This window comes from Sciurus vulgaris, assembly GCF_902686455.1.
Source record: "Sciurus vulgaris genome assembly, chromosome: 7".
NCBI lineage: Eukaryota > Metazoa > Chordata > Mammalia > Rodentia > Sciuridae > Sciurus > Sciurus vulgaris.
Window position 1 is genome coordinate 55,599,123 of NC_136467.1, and position 21,174 is coordinate 55,620,296.

General features: G+C 34.8%; 1 protein-coding gene and 1 pseudogene across 4 annotated transcripts in view; one reads left to right on the plus strand and one right to left on the minus strand.

Moving 5' to 3' along the window:
* CEP57L1 (centrosomal protein 57 like 1) overlaps window positions 1-21,174 on the minus strand; it is a 66,789-nt gene that overhangs the window by 13,051 nt on the left and 32,564 nt on the right. For all 3 annotated transcript variants that reach the window (XM_079149158.1, XM_079149160.1, XM_079149159.1), the window contains exons 2-5: window positions 11,370-11,532; window positions 9,624-9,803; window positions 7,659-7,780; window positions 850-966 (exon numbers count right to left, since the gene is read on the minus strand). In XM_079149158.1, the coding sequence (XP_079005284.1) occupies window positions 850-966; window positions 7,659-7,780; window positions 9,624-9,803; window positions 11,370-11,529 (579 nt within the window). In that variant the 5' untranslated portion in view covers window positions 11,530-11,532. The remainder of the gene's footprint in view (window positions 1-849; window positions 967-7,658; window positions 7,781-9,623; window positions 9,804-11,369; window positions 11,533-21,174) is intronic.
* LOC306666872 (enhancer of rudimentary homolog) lies at window positions 11,542-12,977 on the plus strand (annotated as a pseudogene). Its single transcript has one exon. The product of its transcript is annotated as an enhancer of rudimentary homolog (transcript).

Sequence of the window (21,174 nt, forward strand, 5' to 3'; positions counted from 1 at the left end):
TGCTGCATATGAAAAGAGTGCAGTTTTGTGGGAAGAATAAGGATAGGAAGATGTATTAGAAATATAAGATATGGTTCTTGTTACTTAAGAGCACATACATGATTATAGTTAGGGAAACCAAGAAACAATATAATGAGCTAGGGCTGTTGCTCAGTAGCAGCACGCTTGCCTAGCAGGTGAGAGGCACTGGGTTCGATCCTTAGCACCACATTAAAAATAAACGAATAAAATAAAGGCATTCTGTCCATCTACAAGCACAAAAAAATTTTTAAAAAGAAATAATATAAGAACAAAGTAATGGATATGATTTGACATTGAACCATGTAAACACAAAACCTTATACATGTAAAAATTATATTTTCTAGCTGTGTGATATGGTTCAAAATTGGAGGCTAGTACTATTAAGGGAAAACTTCCTGAGTGTTGGATAAATCAAGGAAGGATTCAAAGAGGAAGAAGGGCTTTGAGAAAATCCTATGAAGTGCAAAAGATTTGGGGTAAAAGAGAAGGGAAAGGGATTTAGAATAGGTTTCATTTGACCGTAAGTGGTAAAAGGCAATCTTCTCAATATCCTTTAGGTAAATTATCTGACAAACAGAAATATTCTGTCATCTTAGAAAAAGTCAAAATTACAATTTTATATTGAAAGGCAAACTCATTTAGTCATGACAGAACACATTAACTTTTTTTCTCTACAGGCAGGAATTAATATCTGGATTACTTAAAGTTATAAATGAAGTCTTAAAAATGTTAAGATTTACTGTACATTCACATACAATGCCAGTTTTGCTTAACACTCAAGATTTATTCCTGGTATATATCACTTCAAAGACAGAAGTAGAAGCTTACCTCAGCAGTTTTCTGAGTTGTTGTCAGTCTAAAACACTCTTTTTCTAAGACATCAAGCTTTTCAAGTTTTGCATGCAGCTTCAACTGATCTTGTTCTTTTTCCCTTTGAAGCTGGGCCTGAAAGATTTTAGAAAAATAAACAAACCCTGAATTTGGCAAGTGATACTAATGGATCAAGAATAACACAATTTCTGAGAATTGAAATACAACATAAATCTATTGTGTGAAACATGTACATGCATGTATATACTTCAGGTGCTTACCAGCTGAAAAAAGAAAATCAAATAGAATGTGCAAAGAAAAGAGATGTGCTATTAGTATCAATGGAATAACTCTCTTATGCAACCTTATACAAAAATTCTACTAATGAAAACATGATTGGCAAAACCTGTATTGAAGAAAGAAAGTGTTATTCACAAGGTGAACAAAAACCTGCTCACTGATTAAACCTCTCCCTAACTCTAACTTAGAAAAGCAATCAGAAGAATAAAACATAAGAAGCACATGGAGAACATGAAAGCTAACATAAACAAATGCATGTCTATATACTTTTTGTAATGGTATTTATCACCACACTAATGAAAGAGATTAATAATAACGGCAACTGTGAGGGATTGGGGAGAACTCTCCATATTATCAGCTCAATTTCCTGAAAACCAAAAATACTATAAACGATAAAGTCTATTAATAATAAAAAGAAAAACAACCATCAATAAGCAGTCTTGGGGACCTATGCTCTAGCATTTAGAGTCCCAGAAGAAGAGGAGAGGGGTGTAGGAAAGAATAATTATTTTAAGGACAATAACTGAAAGCATTCCAAACTTAAGGAAAGATACTGACAAGATTAAAAAAAAAATCTCAAAAATCCCAGAAAAATAAATACACAGAAAACTACACTTGCACATCATCATAAAATTGTTGAAAGCGAATAATGAAAGTAGAGCAGAATCTTAAACGCAGCCTGAGAAATGATGTCATTTTGCACAGAAGAATGAAGATAAGAATTTCATTAGATACTGTGAAGCCAGAAGACAACTGAAACAAAATCTCCAATGTGCTGAAATTTAAAAAGCTGTCAACTAGAATTCTATCTCCAGCAAAAATATTCTTCACAAAAGATAATGAAAAAGATTGTAACAGATAAATAAATGCCAAGAGAATTTTTAGAATTCTTATATTTTCCTTCAGACTGAATAAAACTGATATCAGATGGGAAACTGAATCTCCATTAAGAAATGAAAAGCATTAGAAATGATAAAAATGTGGATAAATATTTTTCTTGCTTTTTAATTTTCTTTAAAGAATAATTGACTATCCTTCCTACCTCCATGCCCCTTCCCCCTTCACTCCCCTCTACCTAATATAAAATAACTCTATCTCTCCCCAGTGCTCCCCCAACTATGAATTAGTATCCACATATCAGAGAAAACATTTGGCCTTTGGTTTTTTGGGGTTTGGCTTATTTTGCTTAGCATGATATTCTCCAACTCCATCCATTTACTGGCAAATGCCATAATTTCATCCTTCTTTAGAGTTGAGTAATATTTCATCATACACACAAACACACACACCATTCTTTTTATCCATCTGTTGAAGAGCACCTAGGTTGGTTCCCTAGTTTAGTTACTGTGAATCGAGCAACTATGAACATTGATGTGCCTGTCATTGTAGTATGCTGATTTTAAGTCCTTTTTAAGTCCTTTTGGGCATGAACTGAGGAGTGGTAGAGTGAAACAGACACTATTACCTCAAGTACCTATATGACTGCATGACTGATGTGATCCAACAATATGTACAATCAGAAAAATGTGAAATTAACACTCCATTTATATATGATTTATCAAAATACAAATACAAAATATAAAATATAAATACATTCTACTGTCATATACAACTAATTAGAACAAATTTAAAAACTAATAAACAAAGAATAACCATTTAAAGAAAAAATAATGCACTATGGCTTTTATAACATATAAAAAGTATAATTATGAAAACTATAATACAAACAGATTAAGTTGAAGCATACTATGTTATCTTACATATGAAGTATTTTAAAATTAATTCATGGCCAATTGTAGTAAGTCAAGAATAGATATTTTATGAGCTGGAGATACAGCTCAGTAGTAGAGCACAGGCACTGGGTTTGATCCCCAAGACCGCAAAATAACAATATATATTTTAGCCAGGTGTGGTAGTGTACACCTGTAATCCCAGCTATTTGGGCACCTGAGGCAAGAGGATTGTAAGTTTGAGGCCAGCCTAGGAAACTAAGCAAACTCAAAATACAATTTTAAAAGAAGTGCTATGCAGGTGTGGTGGCATACACCTGTAATCCCAGCAACTCAGGAGGCTGAGGCAGGAGAATCACAAGTTTGAGGTTGGACTCAGTAACTTAGTGAGGCCTTAGCAACTTAGCCAGACTCTGTCTTAAAATAAAATATAAAAAGGGCTGGGGGTGTAGCTCAGTGGTAGAGCATTTGCCTAGCATGAGCAAGGCCCTGGGTTTGATCCCCAGTACAGGGAGAAAGAAAATCCAAATATTAGTTGCTTTGCTGGGGGTTGAAGGGAGAGCATGAAATAACTTTGAAGAGAGATAAGAGAATCTCTGGGGTGATGGAAATGTTCTCTATGGTATTTGATAGGGGTATGGATTACACAAGTATATATATTTACATAGTGTACATATTGATACACTGAAGATCTGTGCTTAAATTTAACTCCATGTAAATTATACTTAAAGAAAACATTTTTTAAATTGTTAAAAGTCATTAATCATAATATTTAGCTAGGAGAATACTGTAGTTTGGATCTTGAGTGTGACCCAAAGGGCCACCTGTTAGAGGCTTGGTCTCTAGCTTGGCACTACTGGGAGGTGGCAGAAACTTTAGAAGTAGGGCCTTATGGGAGATCTTTGGGGGCATGCCCTTGAAGGGGAGAGTGGCATCCCTGTTCCTTTCTCTTCTTTTTCATATGTTGGCTATGAGGCGAATGATTTTGCTCCACCACATGCGCTTGCTGGGATGTACAGTCACATATTCAAAGCAACAAGGTCAGTCAAATCATGAACTGAAACTCTGTAAGTAAAATAAACCTTTTTATTTTATAAGTTGATTATCTCAGGTTATTGTTTATAGTGACAAAGCTGACTAACACAGATAGGAATTTCTAGATCATTGGAGTATGCGTGCTGAACTTTTTTTATAAGATAGTTGCTCTTATGTTCAATGTATCTGACATCTAGATTTGTTAAGAATATAATTTTTTTCCAATTTAGTAGATGTGAAGTATTTCCTTATTGAGCTTTTAATTTGCATTTCTCTGATTACTAATCATGATTTTTTTTCTCATAAATGTATGGCCACATGTAATTCCATTTTTCCAGCAAAATGCTTCTTCATAACTTTTGCCCATTTTTGTATTGCTTTACCTCTGGGGGGGTCTTGTTTAAAAATTTCCTCTCCAAAGAGGTCATAAAAACACTGTTCTACATTTGCTTCTAAATGTTTCAGAGTTTTGCCTTTTATATTTGTCTTTAATCCTTCTGGAATTGATTTTATGCATGGTATGAAGCAGTTTTTCCAGACTATTTACTGAACTCTTTTCCCTAATGGTCTATAATTGTATACTGAATTTCTATAACAGTCTGTTTCTGATTATATCCTACTCCTTTATTTTAGATGTCTAGCCATATAAAAAATATCTTAATTTTAGAGGTGGGAGGGGTGGGGGGAAGGGAAAAAATAACAGAATGAATCAAACAACATTACTGTATGTAAATTTATGATTACACAAATGGTACGCCTTTACGCCATGTACAGAGAAACAATATGTATCCCATTTGTTTACAATAAAAAAATACATTATTAAAAAAAATCTTAATTTTGATAACACTATAATTTGTTTCAATATCTAGTAGAGCAAGACCTTCACCTTTTTTTCCTTCAGAATAGTTTAGCTGTTCTTGAACCTTTATTTTTCCATATAAATTCTAGAATTACTCTCTTGAGTTTCTTCAAAACCTATCATATATTTGACCCATCAAAATCCAGTACTGGTACTTTAATGCTTTTCTAAGACAATGTAAGAATGTTAAAATACTTTAAACTATATTTACTCCTTTTTAATTTATAAGCTATTATTCTAATGAATTTTAATCCTATCTATATTTAAGCTAAATAAAGCTGTTGTTTTATACAATATTCATTTAGATTTAACCACATATTTATCATCTTTTTGGTCTTCATTCCTTCCTGTATCTCTGATCTTTCAGAGAAGAAAAATTCCCTTCCGTCTGAATATATCCTTTATTGTTTCCTTCAGAGCATATCTATCAGTAACAAATTATCTGTTAACTGTGTGTGTCAGTGTGCGGAGGGGTACTAGGGATTGAATCTAGAGGCACTCTACCACTGAGCTACTTCCCCAGCCCTTTTTATTTATATATTTTAATTTTTATTTATTTATTTATTTATTTATTTTTTGGTGGGATACTGGAAATTGAACTCAAGGGTGCTCGGTCACTGAACCACAACCCCAGCCCTATTTTGTATTTTATTTAGAGACAGGGTCTCACTGAGTTGCTTAGTGCCTTGCTTTTGCTGAGGTTGGCTTTGAACTTGAGATCCTCCTGCCACAGCCTCCCGAGTCACTGGGATTACAGGAGTGCACTGCCTCACATGGCACTTTTTATTTTTGAAATAGGGTTTCAATAAGTTGCTGAGGTTGGCCTTGAACTTATGATCCTCCTGCTTCAGCTTCTTGTGTAGCTGGAATTACAGATGTGTGCCACTGTGCCCTGCCAGGCTTTCTTAGTCTTAAAATGTCTTTATTTAACCATTATTTCTCAAAGATATGTGCACCAGGCATAAAATTCTAGATCAAGAGTTATTGTCTTTTAATGTCTTTAGTCTATCAGTCCACTGTCTTTTGGATTCAATACATTCAGCTGAAAAGTCAGTTATTTAATTATTGTTTCTTTGAATGTAATCATCTTTTCCAGTTGCTTTGAAGATTATTTTTTTATTTACCTTTTTATGAGATACCTGGGTAAAGCTTTATTTATATTTATTCTGCTTTGATTTTATATAGCTTCTTGAATCTGTGGTGTGATTTGTTTTTAAGAAAATTCTCAGTCATTATCTCTTCAAATATTGCTTCTGCCCCATTTTCCTTCTGAAACTCCAATTACATATAAGTTAGATCTTCTCACTTTGCTTCCTGAATTTACCATCATTTTGTCTTTTCATTCACCTGAATGATTTCTACTTTCATTTTATTAATTCTCTCTTCCAATCTTCTGTTAGATCCATACACTGAGTTCTAAATTTCAGTTATTAGATTTTTTCAGTTCTATAATTTTTATTTCTTTCTCAAATCTGCTTTACCATTATATAGTTTCCAACGCTCAACTAAAAGTTTCAATCCTGTTTTCTATTCTTGACTAATGCAAGCATGAGTATTTTAAAGTCAGTGTGACGGCCAATATCTTTCTGGAACTAACATGTGAGAACCCATGTAATCTGTTATGGATACCATTTCTTATTCACAGTTTCTTATCTTCTGCCTGGCTATCTTTGACTGAAAGTTGATCACTGTATTGAAGAAACGTTTGTAGAAATAATTTGAGGTCTCCGAGAACACTGGTAATCTAGGATTGCTTTAATCCAATTTCAGAGACCAGTTTTCTATGCCTCCCTGATAACTGAAACAGACTTTTAATCTGGGTGGTTTTCCTTCTTGCTCACCCTTACAAAGTACTCAGAACACAAGAGATCTGGAGGGCTGGGGAGATAGCTCAGTTGGTAGAGTGCTTGCCTCGCAAGCACAAGGCCCTGGGTTCAATCCCAAGCACTGCAAAAAAAAAAAAAAAAAAAAAAAAATCTAGAAGCATTTCTATTCTTAGTAGGCCCCAGGCTCTAATTTTCTTAGTCCTAAAAACATGGCTGTCAAAGGCAGTATTTGGCCTGTCAACTGCCTCTTCTGGAATCTGAAATGCTTACAGAAGGAATGAACCCAAATGTCAGGCCAAACTCTATGGATCTGAAGACTCAGATACAAAGATTTCAAATTAGTGACTTTTCACTGTCTTATTAATTTTCTAATGCCTTTGTGTATCTTTCATTTTTTTATTTTTCCCTTCTTTTTTTAAAAAATATTTTATCCAGTTTTTCTTTGCAAAAAGGTTGTGGTACAAATGATCTAATCTACCATTACAATTGGTGGAAATCTCATAAATGTAGCTTTATATCTGTGTTAGTCAGCTTTTTGTCACTGTGACCAAAATACCTGATATAAATAACTGAAAGGAGGAAAAATTTAGTGTGGCTCACACTTCCAGTTCACAGTTCACTGGCCCCATTGTTTCGGGTCAGAGGTTGGACAGAACATCACGGCAGAAGGGTGTGGCAGAGGAAAGCTGCTCAGTTTACGGCAGCCAGGAAAAAAAGAGAAAAAGGAAGGTTCCAAGGACAAGATACAGTCCCTAAGGGCACACCTCCAAGGACTCGCTCCAAGTAGGTCCCAACTCCTACAGTTCCACTGCCTCCCAGAATTCCACTCAGCTATCACTGGATTGATTAATCCACTGATGAAGCCAGAGCCCTCATGATCCAATCACTTCCCAAAGTCCCACCTCTGAACATTTCTACACTGGGGTACAAGCCTTCAATACATGCACTTTTAGGGGACATTCCAGATCCAAACAATAACATCCTATTTTACCTAAGGTTATGACAATTTTCCTATACTAAATTTTCTTCAAATACATATTAAATTATATTATCACTCTTTATAGAAAATGTGCTCACCTGTTGTTCTAAGATCATATTCTTTTCTCGTTCTACATTGAGAACCATTCTCTTTGTATATTCTAGTTGCTTCTCTAGAAGAGTACAACGAGACTGGGCTGAGCTTAACTGTAAACTTATATCTATGAAAAGGGCAAAATAATGAGTCAATTAGTTGATTATCACATAGATCAGAGATTTAGTTATCATTAAAAACTGATTATATAAATTAAATCAAGAGTTAAACATTCTCCAGCTATCTCATTCCTGGGTAAATATCTGGAGAAAATGAAGTGAAAATATCAAAGAGACATCTGCATACCCATGTTTATTGTGGTACTATTCATAATACCCAAGATATGGATTCAGTCTAATTGCCTGTCAACAGAAAAATGGATGAAACTAGAGAACTTGAGAAGCTAGAAACTAGAGAATCATGTTGAGCAAAAATAAGCCAGATACAGAAAGACAAGTATGTTTTCTCTCATATGTGGAAACCATACAAAAATAAACAAAAGACATGAAAGTAGAAGAGGGATCATTAAGGTGTGAGAAAGAGGCTGGGTGGGGGGCAAGGGTAGAAGAAGGGTGGACAGATATGATCAATCCATGATGTAGGCATGCATGGAAATATCACAGTGAATCATATAAATTATACAATTAATATGTTAATAATTATAATAAAAGAGCTAAAAATTCAAGATTTCATTCAGCGCTAAATACTGACTTTAAACACATATTTTGTGAATACCTCATTAATTATAGATAACTGGTTTACATGGTCTATCCCTAAAAGTCTAGAAAGCATACGTTTTTCTTCTTTGTTTTCTGGTTTTGGTAGTACTGGGGACTGAACCCAGGGCCTTGCATGTGGTAGGTAAGTGCCCTACCATTGAGTTACATCCCCAGTCTAGAAGGCATACTTTTGAAAGAGGACATTTCAGCAACTTGTGAGATGGTAAATATCCTGGTTGTTTTGGAAATAGCACCATGTATAAAAGCAGAAATGTAAAGTCTTTTAACTATCAGTAAGCTTCTTCTCTTTCAGGAGTATGTACTCTCATTTTCCTCTGCTCTTGACTACTGACCACACGGTTAATTCTAATCCTTTATTTTCCTCAGTTCTTCTTCCACTTTTGTTCAGTTTACTCAGAAATTTTTTTCTCTCTCCTTTATTTATTTATTTATTTTGGACTGGGGATTGAATCTAGGGGGCACTTTACCACTGGGCTACATCCCTATCCCTTTTAATTTATTTTTAAAATTTTGCTTACAGCCTTGCTAACTTGCTGAGACTGGCCTTGATTTTGGTATCCTCCAGCCTCAGCCTCCCAAGTGTTTGGGATTAAAGGTTAGTGCTACCACGACTGGCTTCATTCTGTTTTAAAGGTAAAATACAAATTTGAGCTTTGTTTATAAGGGTGAATGTAGTGTTAAAAGGGAAAAGAAAACCTTAGGTTCTGAAGTGAAATTATAAAACAAACTTAAATTCTAGATTTCTGAATTCTTGTGTTTAATGTCCTTTTCATAATTTCTACAGAGGTCTCTATCCATCTAACTTCCTCTCAAGTTTAATAAAATTCTTTTTATTCATTTTTATTGTTTTTGTATCTCAAATTGTTTTTATATTTCAAATTTTAAAAATTAGTGTTAACTGAAAATATAAATCATTTCAATTAAATGATGGATACAAATGGGTTTTGTTTATTCTGAAAATATTCTAATATCTAAATACAACACATATAAAATCAATTTTTATTTTAATCCCAACAATTTATGAACTGGGATAACAGATATAACAGAGATAAATTCAAAGATACAGTCATTTCCCACAAATATCTACATGTCTGAGAACAAGGCTTCAAGGTTTCAGTGCATATAAGAACAAAGATATTTGAATAAATCCACTCAGACTGGAATTACTAATTATTTTCAAATTGTAAACTCTGGTAACCCCTCATTTCTGAGAACTATTGTATTTTTTACCTTTTTTCTGCTTTATCAGTTCCTGGTGTGCCAGATTTCTCTCATTTGTTTCATTTTCCAAGGCCTTTTTATACTGTGCTGCTTCTCTGGAAAGAATATTCAGGTTATCTTCAGCTTGTGTTCTCTCCAGCTCTAAATGATGAATCTTTTCCTGAAGAGTTTTTAAGGCCAAAATAAGAGCTGTTGAAAACCAAAATTGTGTGATGTGTTAAACTGAAGTTTTTGAAGACTGAAAATCACAGCAACATGGAACAGCAACAGCAACAACAAAATGAGTATATTTTTGTTAGTGGCCAGAAAAATGTAGAAGTAATGTATATTCTTCATAAAAATAAAAAATGTCTAGAACTCTGAAGAGGGATTAATTTTCTCTAACATATCTTTTTTTTATTATTTTATTAGTTGTTAATGAACCTTTATGCATTTATTTATTTGTATGTGGTGCTGAGAATTGAACCCAGTGCCTCACACATGCTAGGCAAGTGTTCTACCACTGAACCACAACCCCAGTCCCCCTTTAACATATCTTATAAAAGCAATAATCAATCATTGTATTAAGTGATTTTTAGGACTGAGAAAACTAAACCATAATTAAATAAAATGAATATTTTCAAATAGAAAGGATGCTTATTAATTAACATGGGAATTTTAGGTTTAAAGTTAAAGGATTTTTCTCAGTTTCCAGTGTGTTCAGTTTTAGTCAAACCAACAAACATCTATTATTTGATTTTCATAGATATAGTATTAATAATCAGGATATATGAAGTAAAATACATTTTTTTCCCCCGAGGGGGGGATGTAATCTAATAGTTTACTTGATGTCAGGCTTGAAAAATGTAAGCAGTACACATATACTACTGTGAGTTTTTATTCAGCTGCATTAATATCTTCATGATTCAGATCATTTCAGAATTACAAAATTCTCAAATACTATTTTATACTTTCTACTCAATTGTAACTTCAAAGTATAAAATTAGAAATGAATAGAATGGAAATGTTAGAGTTTAACTTTTACATGGTTTATATCCAATTAGATGATTGTTAAGAGATTATTGTTTTATTTTTACAAATGAGATAAATCATATTTATTGCTCTTCATATGGTACCCATAGCTGAATCAATTATATAGATTACTGTCTCTTGTGGTTTATTCTACAGAGCTAATGTATTTAATAATGGAAATTATTATCACAGAGTATTAAAAATCAAGGGATAATAGCATTATATAATTTATGACAGCATATGTCTGGAGTAAAAAATTTTTCTAATTCAATTTTAAGATCCTCCTGTTTATATATAAAAAATCCCCGCATATTTTGTAGTTACTCAGATATGTCTTCCAAAAAGATTTTCAAAAATAATTTTGGACATGTGCAATTTCTAAATCTAATCCTTGAATAAGACCATCTCCATTTAATTCACTAGCATTCTAATCATCTAGTTTAGAAGGATTCCAAATCTGACCTTTCATTCTTCAAAGAGTGTTTTATTGTTTTCTAAATGTTTTTATGATAAACCTGTGTTATACATCCATCTGCTTATGTTAATTATCATTATATAGCTGAAAAAGTCAAAGTAAAAAATGTTAAGTTACTTGGTTCATAGAAATTTAGCAACAGAATTAAAATTAGAAGTTTCAGTAAAATTAAATATAAAATCACATTATTTTCTACATAAAAGGTAATTTTTTATAATATACTTTGTACCATCCCTCTAATGTTATGTAAAATATTTTATTAGCATTACCTTGGTTATTTGGGCTATGAAGCATTTTAGGAGAGGTAACTTCTAAGTTCACAGCGTGGCAATTCTGAGATGATTCATCCTGGGTGAATGATGGAGCAAATACTTCTTCTGGAGGTTTAAGATAGCTTCCCACTATACTATGTATTAATTCTGAATTCATTATCTGTAGAGAATAAAGGTATAGCATCATTGTTTCCTATTTGAAGGATGAAAACATACAAAATTCAGAGAACCCAAACAACATAATCATATGCTATGGAGCTGTATCTTCACAAACTTAATTATCACAAATTCAAGTATAATAACCTGAGCAATAACAAAGAAAAATAACTATTTACTATGTAAATAGTAAGGACAGTTCTGACTTTCACTAAACATGTACCCTGGAGTAAGGGATGTTAAGTTTGCCAGTTTCTCAGTTGCTCATAAGTTCCATGTGCCAATTAGAGTTTGAACACTTCTCCACAAAAAGTAGAACTCTAGAGTTTAAACAGAAAGTACAATTCTAGTCAGGCACAGTGGTGCATAGCTGTAATCCCAGTGGTTTGGGAGGTTGAGGGCAGGATTGCAAGTTCAAAGCCAGCTTCAGCAATTTAGTGAGACCCTAAGCAACTGTTTTAGTCAGCTTTTTCACTGCTATGACAAAAAGGATGCAACCAGGGCAACTGTAGAGAAGGAAAAGTTTATTTGGGTGCTCATGGTTTCAGAGGTCTCAATCCACAGACAGCAGGCTCCATTTCTCAGGGCTCAAGGTGAGGCAGAACATCATGGTGAAAGAGAGTGGAAGAAGGCAGCAGCTTATATGGTGATGAGGAAGCAGAGACTCCACTCTCCAGATACAAAATACATACCCCATAGCCACACCCCCAATGAACCACTTCCTCTAGCCACACCCCACCTGCCTCCAGTCACTACTCAGTTAATCCCATCAGGGATTAATTTGATGATTGGATCAAGACTTTCACAACCTGATCATTTCTCCTCTGAACTTTCCTGCATTGTCTCACACATGAGCTTTTGGGGGACACCTCACATATAAACCATAGCTGCAACTTAGCAAGACCCTGTCTCTAAATAAAATATAAAAAATGGGGGCCATATCGGCAGCAGCTGCAGCAAGAGTTTGGCATGATGTCTCACACCATTTTGCTGGTACAGTCAACCAAGAGGCCAGAAGACAGAACTTATGCTGACTAGGAGTCTGTGAATGAATATATGGAAGGAGTTTGTTAAATGTATAAAGAATATCTGAAGAGAATGAATTCCAACAGCCCCTCTGTCACCTATGATATCAGTCAGTTGTTTGATTTCACTGATGATCTGGCAGATCTCAACTTTCCTGTTTACCGAGCTGATACCCACACATATCAGCCTTATAACAAGATTAGTGAATCAAAGATCTATGTGCTCCTTCATTGGCAGGCCCAACAGGCTGGGAAATAATTGAGCTGGAAGCATTAGGGGTCTAGGGGTGGGCTTGAAACAGGTGTGTATAGCATGCTGTAGTCAAAGTTCTGTGTTACAGTAATCCTGTTTACATTTTGTTACATTCTGGTCAAGACTGAATGTATTAAATGAAACTTGAGGGTCTTCGAGGATCTTTTTAATCTGAAGCCCCTATTGCCCCCCTTTTTCTTTTTCTTTTTTTTCCTTTTTTTTTTTTTAATTTAAACATTTTTATGGTGATTTGGGTTGCAGTTGCTCTTTGTCAGTTTATGTTGGTTCCAGTCCTTCCAAATGTTCATATCTGTTTTATAACATTCACTGTACTAACCCTTCAAGATCTGGTAGGGGGTGGTGACACAGTTTAGTTATGTCCTCAAGATAAAGTCTTAGTGAACAATAAATAAATGTTCTTTAAATGGGCTGGGGATGTGGCTCAGAGAAAGGTTAAGTGCCCCTGGGTTCAATCCCTCGTACCCCTACCACCACACACATACAAAAAAGTATGATTCTAAAAAACAACACATCTTTTTAAACACAAGACAAAAATATCCAATTTTCTAATTTTGACTGTTAGATACAATGTACTAGCTTAGCTTTCTAAGGAATTTTTAAGGATAATTTTTGATACACAAAATTTCTGAATCTAATCCTTGAGGTAAGACACATCTCCATTTAATACTCTGGTATTCTAATCATTTAGAAGGGTTCCAAATCTGAAGAATCTAGAGTAGACTTGATTTATTATACAGGATTTTTTTTTTTTTTGCTACTGAGTTCTTTTAACCATTTTAGCAGATAATTCTTTGTCTAACTTGCCCAATTCATTTAACTTTCTTTCCCCCAATTTAAATATTTCAGAAATATAATCTACTTAAAAAGTGCTCACCAATGTTAACTAGTTCATAACCAATGTTAACTAATTCTATTTAAAAAGTGCTTACCAATGTTAACTAATTTATAATGGAGGAAACAAAGCAATAACTGTTCACACACACACAAAAAAATAATTCATTGGCACAATTTTAAGCAAGAAAGCTTGTTTTACAGTATAAAACCAAGAATTCCATTATAAGATTAGGGTATTTCAATTTTTAAGAATTGCATGTTTTCCACAATTTCACTACCTTTGTAATTCACAAGGCAAAGGCAAGCATTTACCATGACTAAAAGTTCCTGGAAGGGCAGATGACACAATTTTCTAGGATTTTTTACTTTAGCCATTGCCACAATTGGCTATCTTCCAGGACAATCTGGTCTAAATTAGAGATTCTATAACTTAAGAAGTTTTGCTAAAATACTTGATGTTCTTTCTTCTTGCGAGGCAACCATATTTTGCTATTGTTTTTGGTCCCAGCTACTATTTACTTATCATTTCTCCATCCCTCCAGGTTGTTGCTGCTCAGACACTGTCTTTCCCATGGAACAATGCATTTATCTAAGATGCTGTTCTCTCAAAAAGAAGAGGTCAAATTTAGTGACAGCTGGCTTACTATAAGTGGAGATAGGGATTCTAAGCATTAGTTTCAAAGATGGTTGTACATCTTCAGAGAGGTAGGTGCTTTAAGCTTTCCAAAACCATTGGAGTTACTCAATACATTTGACCGAGTTCTTAGCTCTTGGTGAGTTTTTCAATAATGTAAATAATGAAATTTTGTCATCAGTTGCTATGCACTGAAGTCTTTAGGAGACTCAAGTATAATATTATTTTACAAATTGGATTTTTTTACCTATTGAAAATTGATTCAAATATGAGGTTTTAATGTAGTTGAAATAATACTCAGAAAATTACTAATAAGTTAAAAATTAGACTACAATTTAATTAAATTAAAATGTATAAATACATATCAATGTGGGTACAAGAAGAGTAACAACCCATGGATACAATGGAAATAAGTAAAGAAAAAGAAAGAAAACAGTAAAGAAATGAGAGATGACTAGTGGTATAGTTTGGATCTTAAATGTCCCCCAAAAGTCCAGGTAATAAAGGCCTGGTTGCTGGTGTGTGGTGCCATTAAAAAGTGGTAAAACCTTTAGGAGGTGGGTTAGATCACTGGAGGCAGGCCTTTTAAAGAAATATTGGGATCCTGGCCTCTTCCTCTCTCTCTGTGCCTCCCCGGCTATCATGAGATGAACAGCTTCCTCTGCCACACACTTCCACCACTTGCCACAAGCCTAAGGCAAGAGGGACAACCAATTGTAGACAAAACCTCTGAAAGGCAAAATAGATTTTTTGGTCTTATGAGCTGATTGTCTTAGGTATTTTACCACAGTGGTGGAAAGCTAACACAAAAGGCTATGCTCTGACATAGAGTTCAGGGGTTCTCACTGTAATAAGAGATCCCAGCTTAACCTAACAATCTTGTGTTTTAAACAAGTGCATAAGCCCATGAGAAGCTTATTAACACAAAGAGCTGGGTCATCCTGGGAGGAAAACTCACTCTGGAGGAAGATGAAACAAATACAAAAAGCCTGATCCACAATCAAAACCTTACTTGAGGACAAAAGTGATTCTGAGTAGAACATGGTAGCAGTCATTCTAATCTTCTCTGACCTTGTCCCATAGACTCATACGTAAGTCCAGATAAGAGAGGGCTTTAAGTAAAAACTGATAAATATTTTGCAAATATTATCTATAAAAGGCTGAAGCATCAATTTCCCTGCTTTTTGTAAGATGTTATATTCCAATGGAAGGGGAAGTTGTCTGAGACCACTAACAGTTTTGGACCTGAGGACTGTGGAACATTTGTCGTATTATTAAGAGACAGTCAGCGGGTGGGGGCGTGTGCAGCTGGAATGTACATATTTACAGACATGCACAAGAGAAATTTCTGAAAACACAAAGAAGTATCCTAAGTTCCAATCTCTGTATATCTAATAGGGGGTTTATCTGTAAATAATTGAAAAGGCCTTAGGAATTCTTGTGGGACTTTTTACAAGTCTGCAAGTAGGGGGAAAAAAGCTGTAAAATGTGGCTCTTTTTTCATTAGCCTGGTAAAGTCTAGGGAAAATCAGGTTATCCTGGAACCATTCTTGATAGCTTGTGGACAACCAGAGAAATATAGTTGAAATAATAAGTAGTCAGATTACCAATAAGTTAAAAAGTACACTAAAATTTAATTAAATTAAAATGTATAAATACATATCAATGTGGGTACAAGCAGAGTAATAACCCTTGTCTTTATGACCTATAAAATAAATCTTAATTGGATGCTACTCCATTAAGAAACTATCCCCACCAAAGAGAATGTTTTGCCATATTTTCTCTTGTTTTGGAGGAAAACTAATCCAAGTTGTTTTTGTTTTTGTTTTTAAAACAACTAATGTCTACTCCAGCTGGGATGCACCATCATCTTTGTATGATTCCATAGGACTGTTAGGGACATGACATTAAGAAAAAGTCAGAGGCTGGGGTTGTAGCTCAGTGGTAAAGCACTTGCCTAGCATGTGTGAGGCACTGGGTTTGAGTCTCATCACTGCATATAAATAAATAAAGGTTCATTGACAACTAAAAAAAATTAAAAAAAAAAAAAAAGAGGAAGTCAGAGATACTATATGGGTTTTTTTTTTTTTTTTTTTTTTTTCTTTTTTTGTACCAGGAATGGAACTAAGGGCGCTTAACCACTGAGCCACATCTCTAGCCCAATTTTGTATTTTATTTAGAGACAGGGTCTAACTGAGTTGCTTAGCACCTGGCTGTTGCTGAGGCTGGCTTTGAACTTTCCATCCTCCTGATCCAGTCTCCCAAATCCTTTGGATTACTGGCATGCAGCAGCACCATCACGCATGCTACAATGGGTTCTTAAAGTGGAGGAATCAGGGCTGTGGATCTAGCTTGGTTGGTAGAGCGCTTGCCTCATAAGCACAATGCCCTGGGTTCAATCCCTAGCACCTCAAAAAAAAAAAAAGTGGAGGAATCACTGTTTCCTATACTGATAATTACTCCAAGTTTGAGTCTCTCCTTAGAGAACCTAGAGAAATATCAATAGCTTTGTTTCTGTTATCTGTTTTTCTTTTCTTTGTTTATATATCTATGTTAACTTACCTCTAGTTCTATCTTTACAAGCAAGCACGGCAAAGGTTGGGCTAACCCTATTTTATTTTTTAATGCGTAATACTTTAAAAAGTACATTACAACTGAGTAGGATAATTTATGGTTGAGAAACTTGTCTTATAGATGCCCTATAATAATACATTATTTATAAATACTAAAATGTTTAGATAGGGATATAAAAATGAACTGGTTTAGTGGAAAATGGTAAATACAAGAATTCAAACACTTCAAAACACTTTATCTCATGCCATTCATTAATATAAATTTCAGATGTAAGTATAAAAAATTATTTTAAAAAATCATTGAATAGCAGGCTATGGTGGTGCAAGCCAGTAATCCCAGTAGATTGGGAGGCTGAGGAAGGAGGATGGAAAGTTCAAAGCCAGCCTCAGTAATTTAGCAAGGCCCTTACCAACTCAGTGAGACCTTGTCTCTAAATGAAATACAAAAAAGGGGTAAGGATGTGGCTCAGTGGTTAAGCGCCCCTGGATTCACTCCCCAGTACCAAAAAATAAAATAAAATAAATAAATAATTGAATAGTTAATGTTAGAATGGGTGAGATGTTTTATGATTAGGAGGGGGAAAATAAAGGAAAAGATATACAAGCTACACTAAAATCAATAACAAAACATAAAAATTATAAATAAAATTGAAAGGAAAAAGAGAAATAGAAGTAAATATTTGCAATGAAGGACAAAGGGTTAATGTCATTAATTCACTAATAAAGTTTTTATTATCAATCAGGAGACAAGTATTAAAACTATTAAAAATGGCCAATGATTATAAACCATTAGCTAGTTCACAGAAGAAAGTAACCAATAAAACAACAAATCTTAGTAATGATTAACAAAAATCAGTTAGATCCAGATTCAGAAGTAAAGTCTTGCTTGCCATGGTGGCATATACCTGTAATCCAGCTATTTGGGAGGGTGAGGCGGGAGATTACAAATTTGAGGCCCACCTGGGCAGTGTAGCAACACTGTATCAAAATAAAAATAATAAAAAGTCTGGGGATGTAGCATGTGTGAGGTCCCTAGGTTCAATCCCTGGTTCCTCAAATAAATAAAAAGTAAAGGCTTTGGGGCTGGATTTCAGTTCCAATCTTGGATCTGCCACTTACTATGCAACACTGAAGACAACCTTTTTACTTCTTTGGGTTTCATTTTTTTCTATTTATAATTGGAATAATAATATAAATGTAGTAATTTATATAAAGCACTTCACACAATTTATGACTGCATGTATGTACTTTCTGTAAGCAAACTATGCACCTGATAAAAGGCAGCCATATTTATTTTAAAAGAAAACAAGAGGCAAGAAGATTCCAAGTTCAAGGTCAGCCTCGGCAACTTAGTGAGATCACATCTCAAAATAAAAAATAAGGGGCTGTGGATATAGCTCAGTAGAGCACTTGCCTACATATACAAAACCCTAGTTCTATCCCCAGTGAAAGGAAGGGGAGGGAAGGGAAGGGGAGGGGAGAGGAGGAGAGGGGAGGAGAAAGAAGAGAAAAGGAAAGGAAAGGAAAGAAAAGAAAGGAAGGGAGGGAGACAGGGAAGAAAGGAAAGGAAAGGAAAGGAAGGAAGGAAGGAAGGAAGAGGGGGAAGGGAGGAAGAGGGAGATAGGGAAAGAAAGAATGTGAGAGAGACAGAGAGAGAGAAGGAAGAAGGCAGGGAGAAAGAGAGACTGAGAGGAGGGGAGGGAGAGGAAGAGGGAGATAAAAGGGAGGGAAAGAGGGAAAAGAAGAAGAAAGGAAGGCAGAAAGGAAAACAAAGAAAGAAAGTACACATTAAGAGCTTCAAAAATCATTATAGGAATCCATACTAAAAAAAGCAAAGATATACACAAAGATTATTTTAAAGATCACTATTCCAACCACAATCAAAAAGTGGAATGCGGGAATGCAAGGCTGGTTCAACATCCGGAAATCAATAAATGCAATTCATTACATCAATAGACTTAAGGTTAAGAATCATATGGTTATTTCAATTGATGCAGAGAAAGCGTTCGACAAAATACAACACCCCTTCATGCTCAAAACTCTAGAAAAAATAGGGATAATAGGAAGATACCTCAACATTGTAAAGGCTATTTATACTAAACACATGGCCAACATCATTCTTAATGGAGAAAAACTGAAACCATTCCCTTTAAAAACAGGAACAAGACAGGGATGCCCTCTTTCACCACTTCTATTCAACATTGTCCTTGAAATACTGGCCAGAGCAATTAGACAGACTAAAGAAATTAAAGGGAAATAGGAAAAGAGGAACTCAAGCTGTCACTATTTGCTGATGACATGATTCTATATTTACAGGATCCAAAAACCTCCACCAGAAAACTTTTAGACCTCAAAAATGAATTCAGCAAAATAGCAGGATATAAAATCAACACGCATAAATCTAAAGCATTTTTATACATTTAAGTGATGAAACATCTGAGAGGGAAATGAGGAAAACAACTCAATTCACAATAGCCTCTAGAAAAATAAAATACTTGGGCATCAATCTAATCAAAGAGGTAAATAATCTCTACAATGAAAACTAAAGAACATTAAAGAAAGAAATTGAAGACGACCTTAGAAGATGGAAAGATCTCCCATGTTCTTGGATAGGCAGAATTAATACTATCAAATGGCCATACTTCCATAGATGCTATACAGATTTAACACAATTCCAATTAAAATCCCTATGACATTTCTCATAGAAATAGAAAAAGCAATCATGAAGTTGATCTGGAAGAAAAAAAAGACCCAGAATAGCCAAAGCAATCCTGGGCAAGAAGAGTGATGCAAGAGGTATCACAATACCAGACCTTAAACTCTACTATAGAGCAATAGTAACAAAAACAGCATGGTATTGGCACCAAAATAGACAGGTAGACCAATGGTACAGGATAGAAGACACGAAGACATACCCACATAAGTACAGTTATCTCATACTAGACAAAGGTGCCAAAAACTTACAATGGAGCAAAGATAGCCTCTTCAACAAATGGTGCTGGCAAAACTGGAAATCCATATGCAGTAAAATGAAATTAAACCCCTATCTCTCACCCTGTACAAAACTCAACTCAAAATGGATCAAAGATGTAGGAATTAGGCCCAAGGCCCTTCAGCAAGTAGAAGAAATAGTAGGCCCAAATCTCCATCACGTTGGCTTAGGACCAGACTTCCTTAACAAGACCCCCATAGCGCAAGAAATAAATGCAAGAATCAATAAATGGGATAGATTCAAACTGAAAAGCTTTTTCTCAGCACAGGAAACAATTAATAATGTGAAAAGAGAGCCTACAGAGTGGGAGAAAATCTTTCCACACACATTTCAGTCAGATCACTCACCTCCAAAGTTTATAAAGAACTTAAAAAACTTTACACCCAAAATACAAAGAACCCAATCAATAAATGGGCTAAGGAAATGGGCAGACACTTCACAGAAGAAGATATACAGGTGATCAACAAATATATGAAAAAGTGCTCATCATCCCTAGTAATTAGAGAAATGCAAATTAAATCCATCCTAAGATTTCATCTAACTCCAATTAGAATGGCTATTATCAAGAACACAAACAATAATAAGTGCTGGCGTGGATGTGGGGGAAAAGACACACTCATACATGGCTAGTGGAGTTGCAAATTGGTGCAGCCACTCTTGAAAGCAGTATGAAGATTCCTCAGAAAGCTTGGAATGGACCCACCATTTGACCCAGCTATCCCACTCCTCAGTTTATACCCAAAGGACTTAAAATCAGCACACTATAGTGATGCAGTCACATCAATGTTCATAGCAGCTCAATTCACAATAGCTAGATTGTGGAACCAACCTAGATGCCCTTCATTTGACGAATGGATAAAGAAACTGTGAGATATATATATATATATATGAATATTACTCAGCCCCATAAAGAACAATAAAATTATGGCATTTGCTGGTAAATGGATGAAGCTGGAAAATATCATGCTAAGTGAAATAGGCCAAGCCCAAAAAACCAAAGGCTGAATGTTTTCTCTGGTAAGTGCATGACAATATATAATAAGGTGGGTGGCAGGGGGAAGAGCAGAATGAAGGAACTTTGGATGGTGCAGAGGAAAATGGGGTGGGAGGGAGTGGGGGACAGAAAAATAGTAGAATGAAACAGTATTGCCCTATGTATATTTATGATTACATAAATGGTGTGAATCTACATTGTGTACGACCATAGTAATGAAAAGTTGTACCCCATTTGTGTACAATGAAAATGCAGTCTGTAAAAATAAAGGTTTAATTTTTAAAAAATCACTATTCCACCATTATGTATAATATCAGATA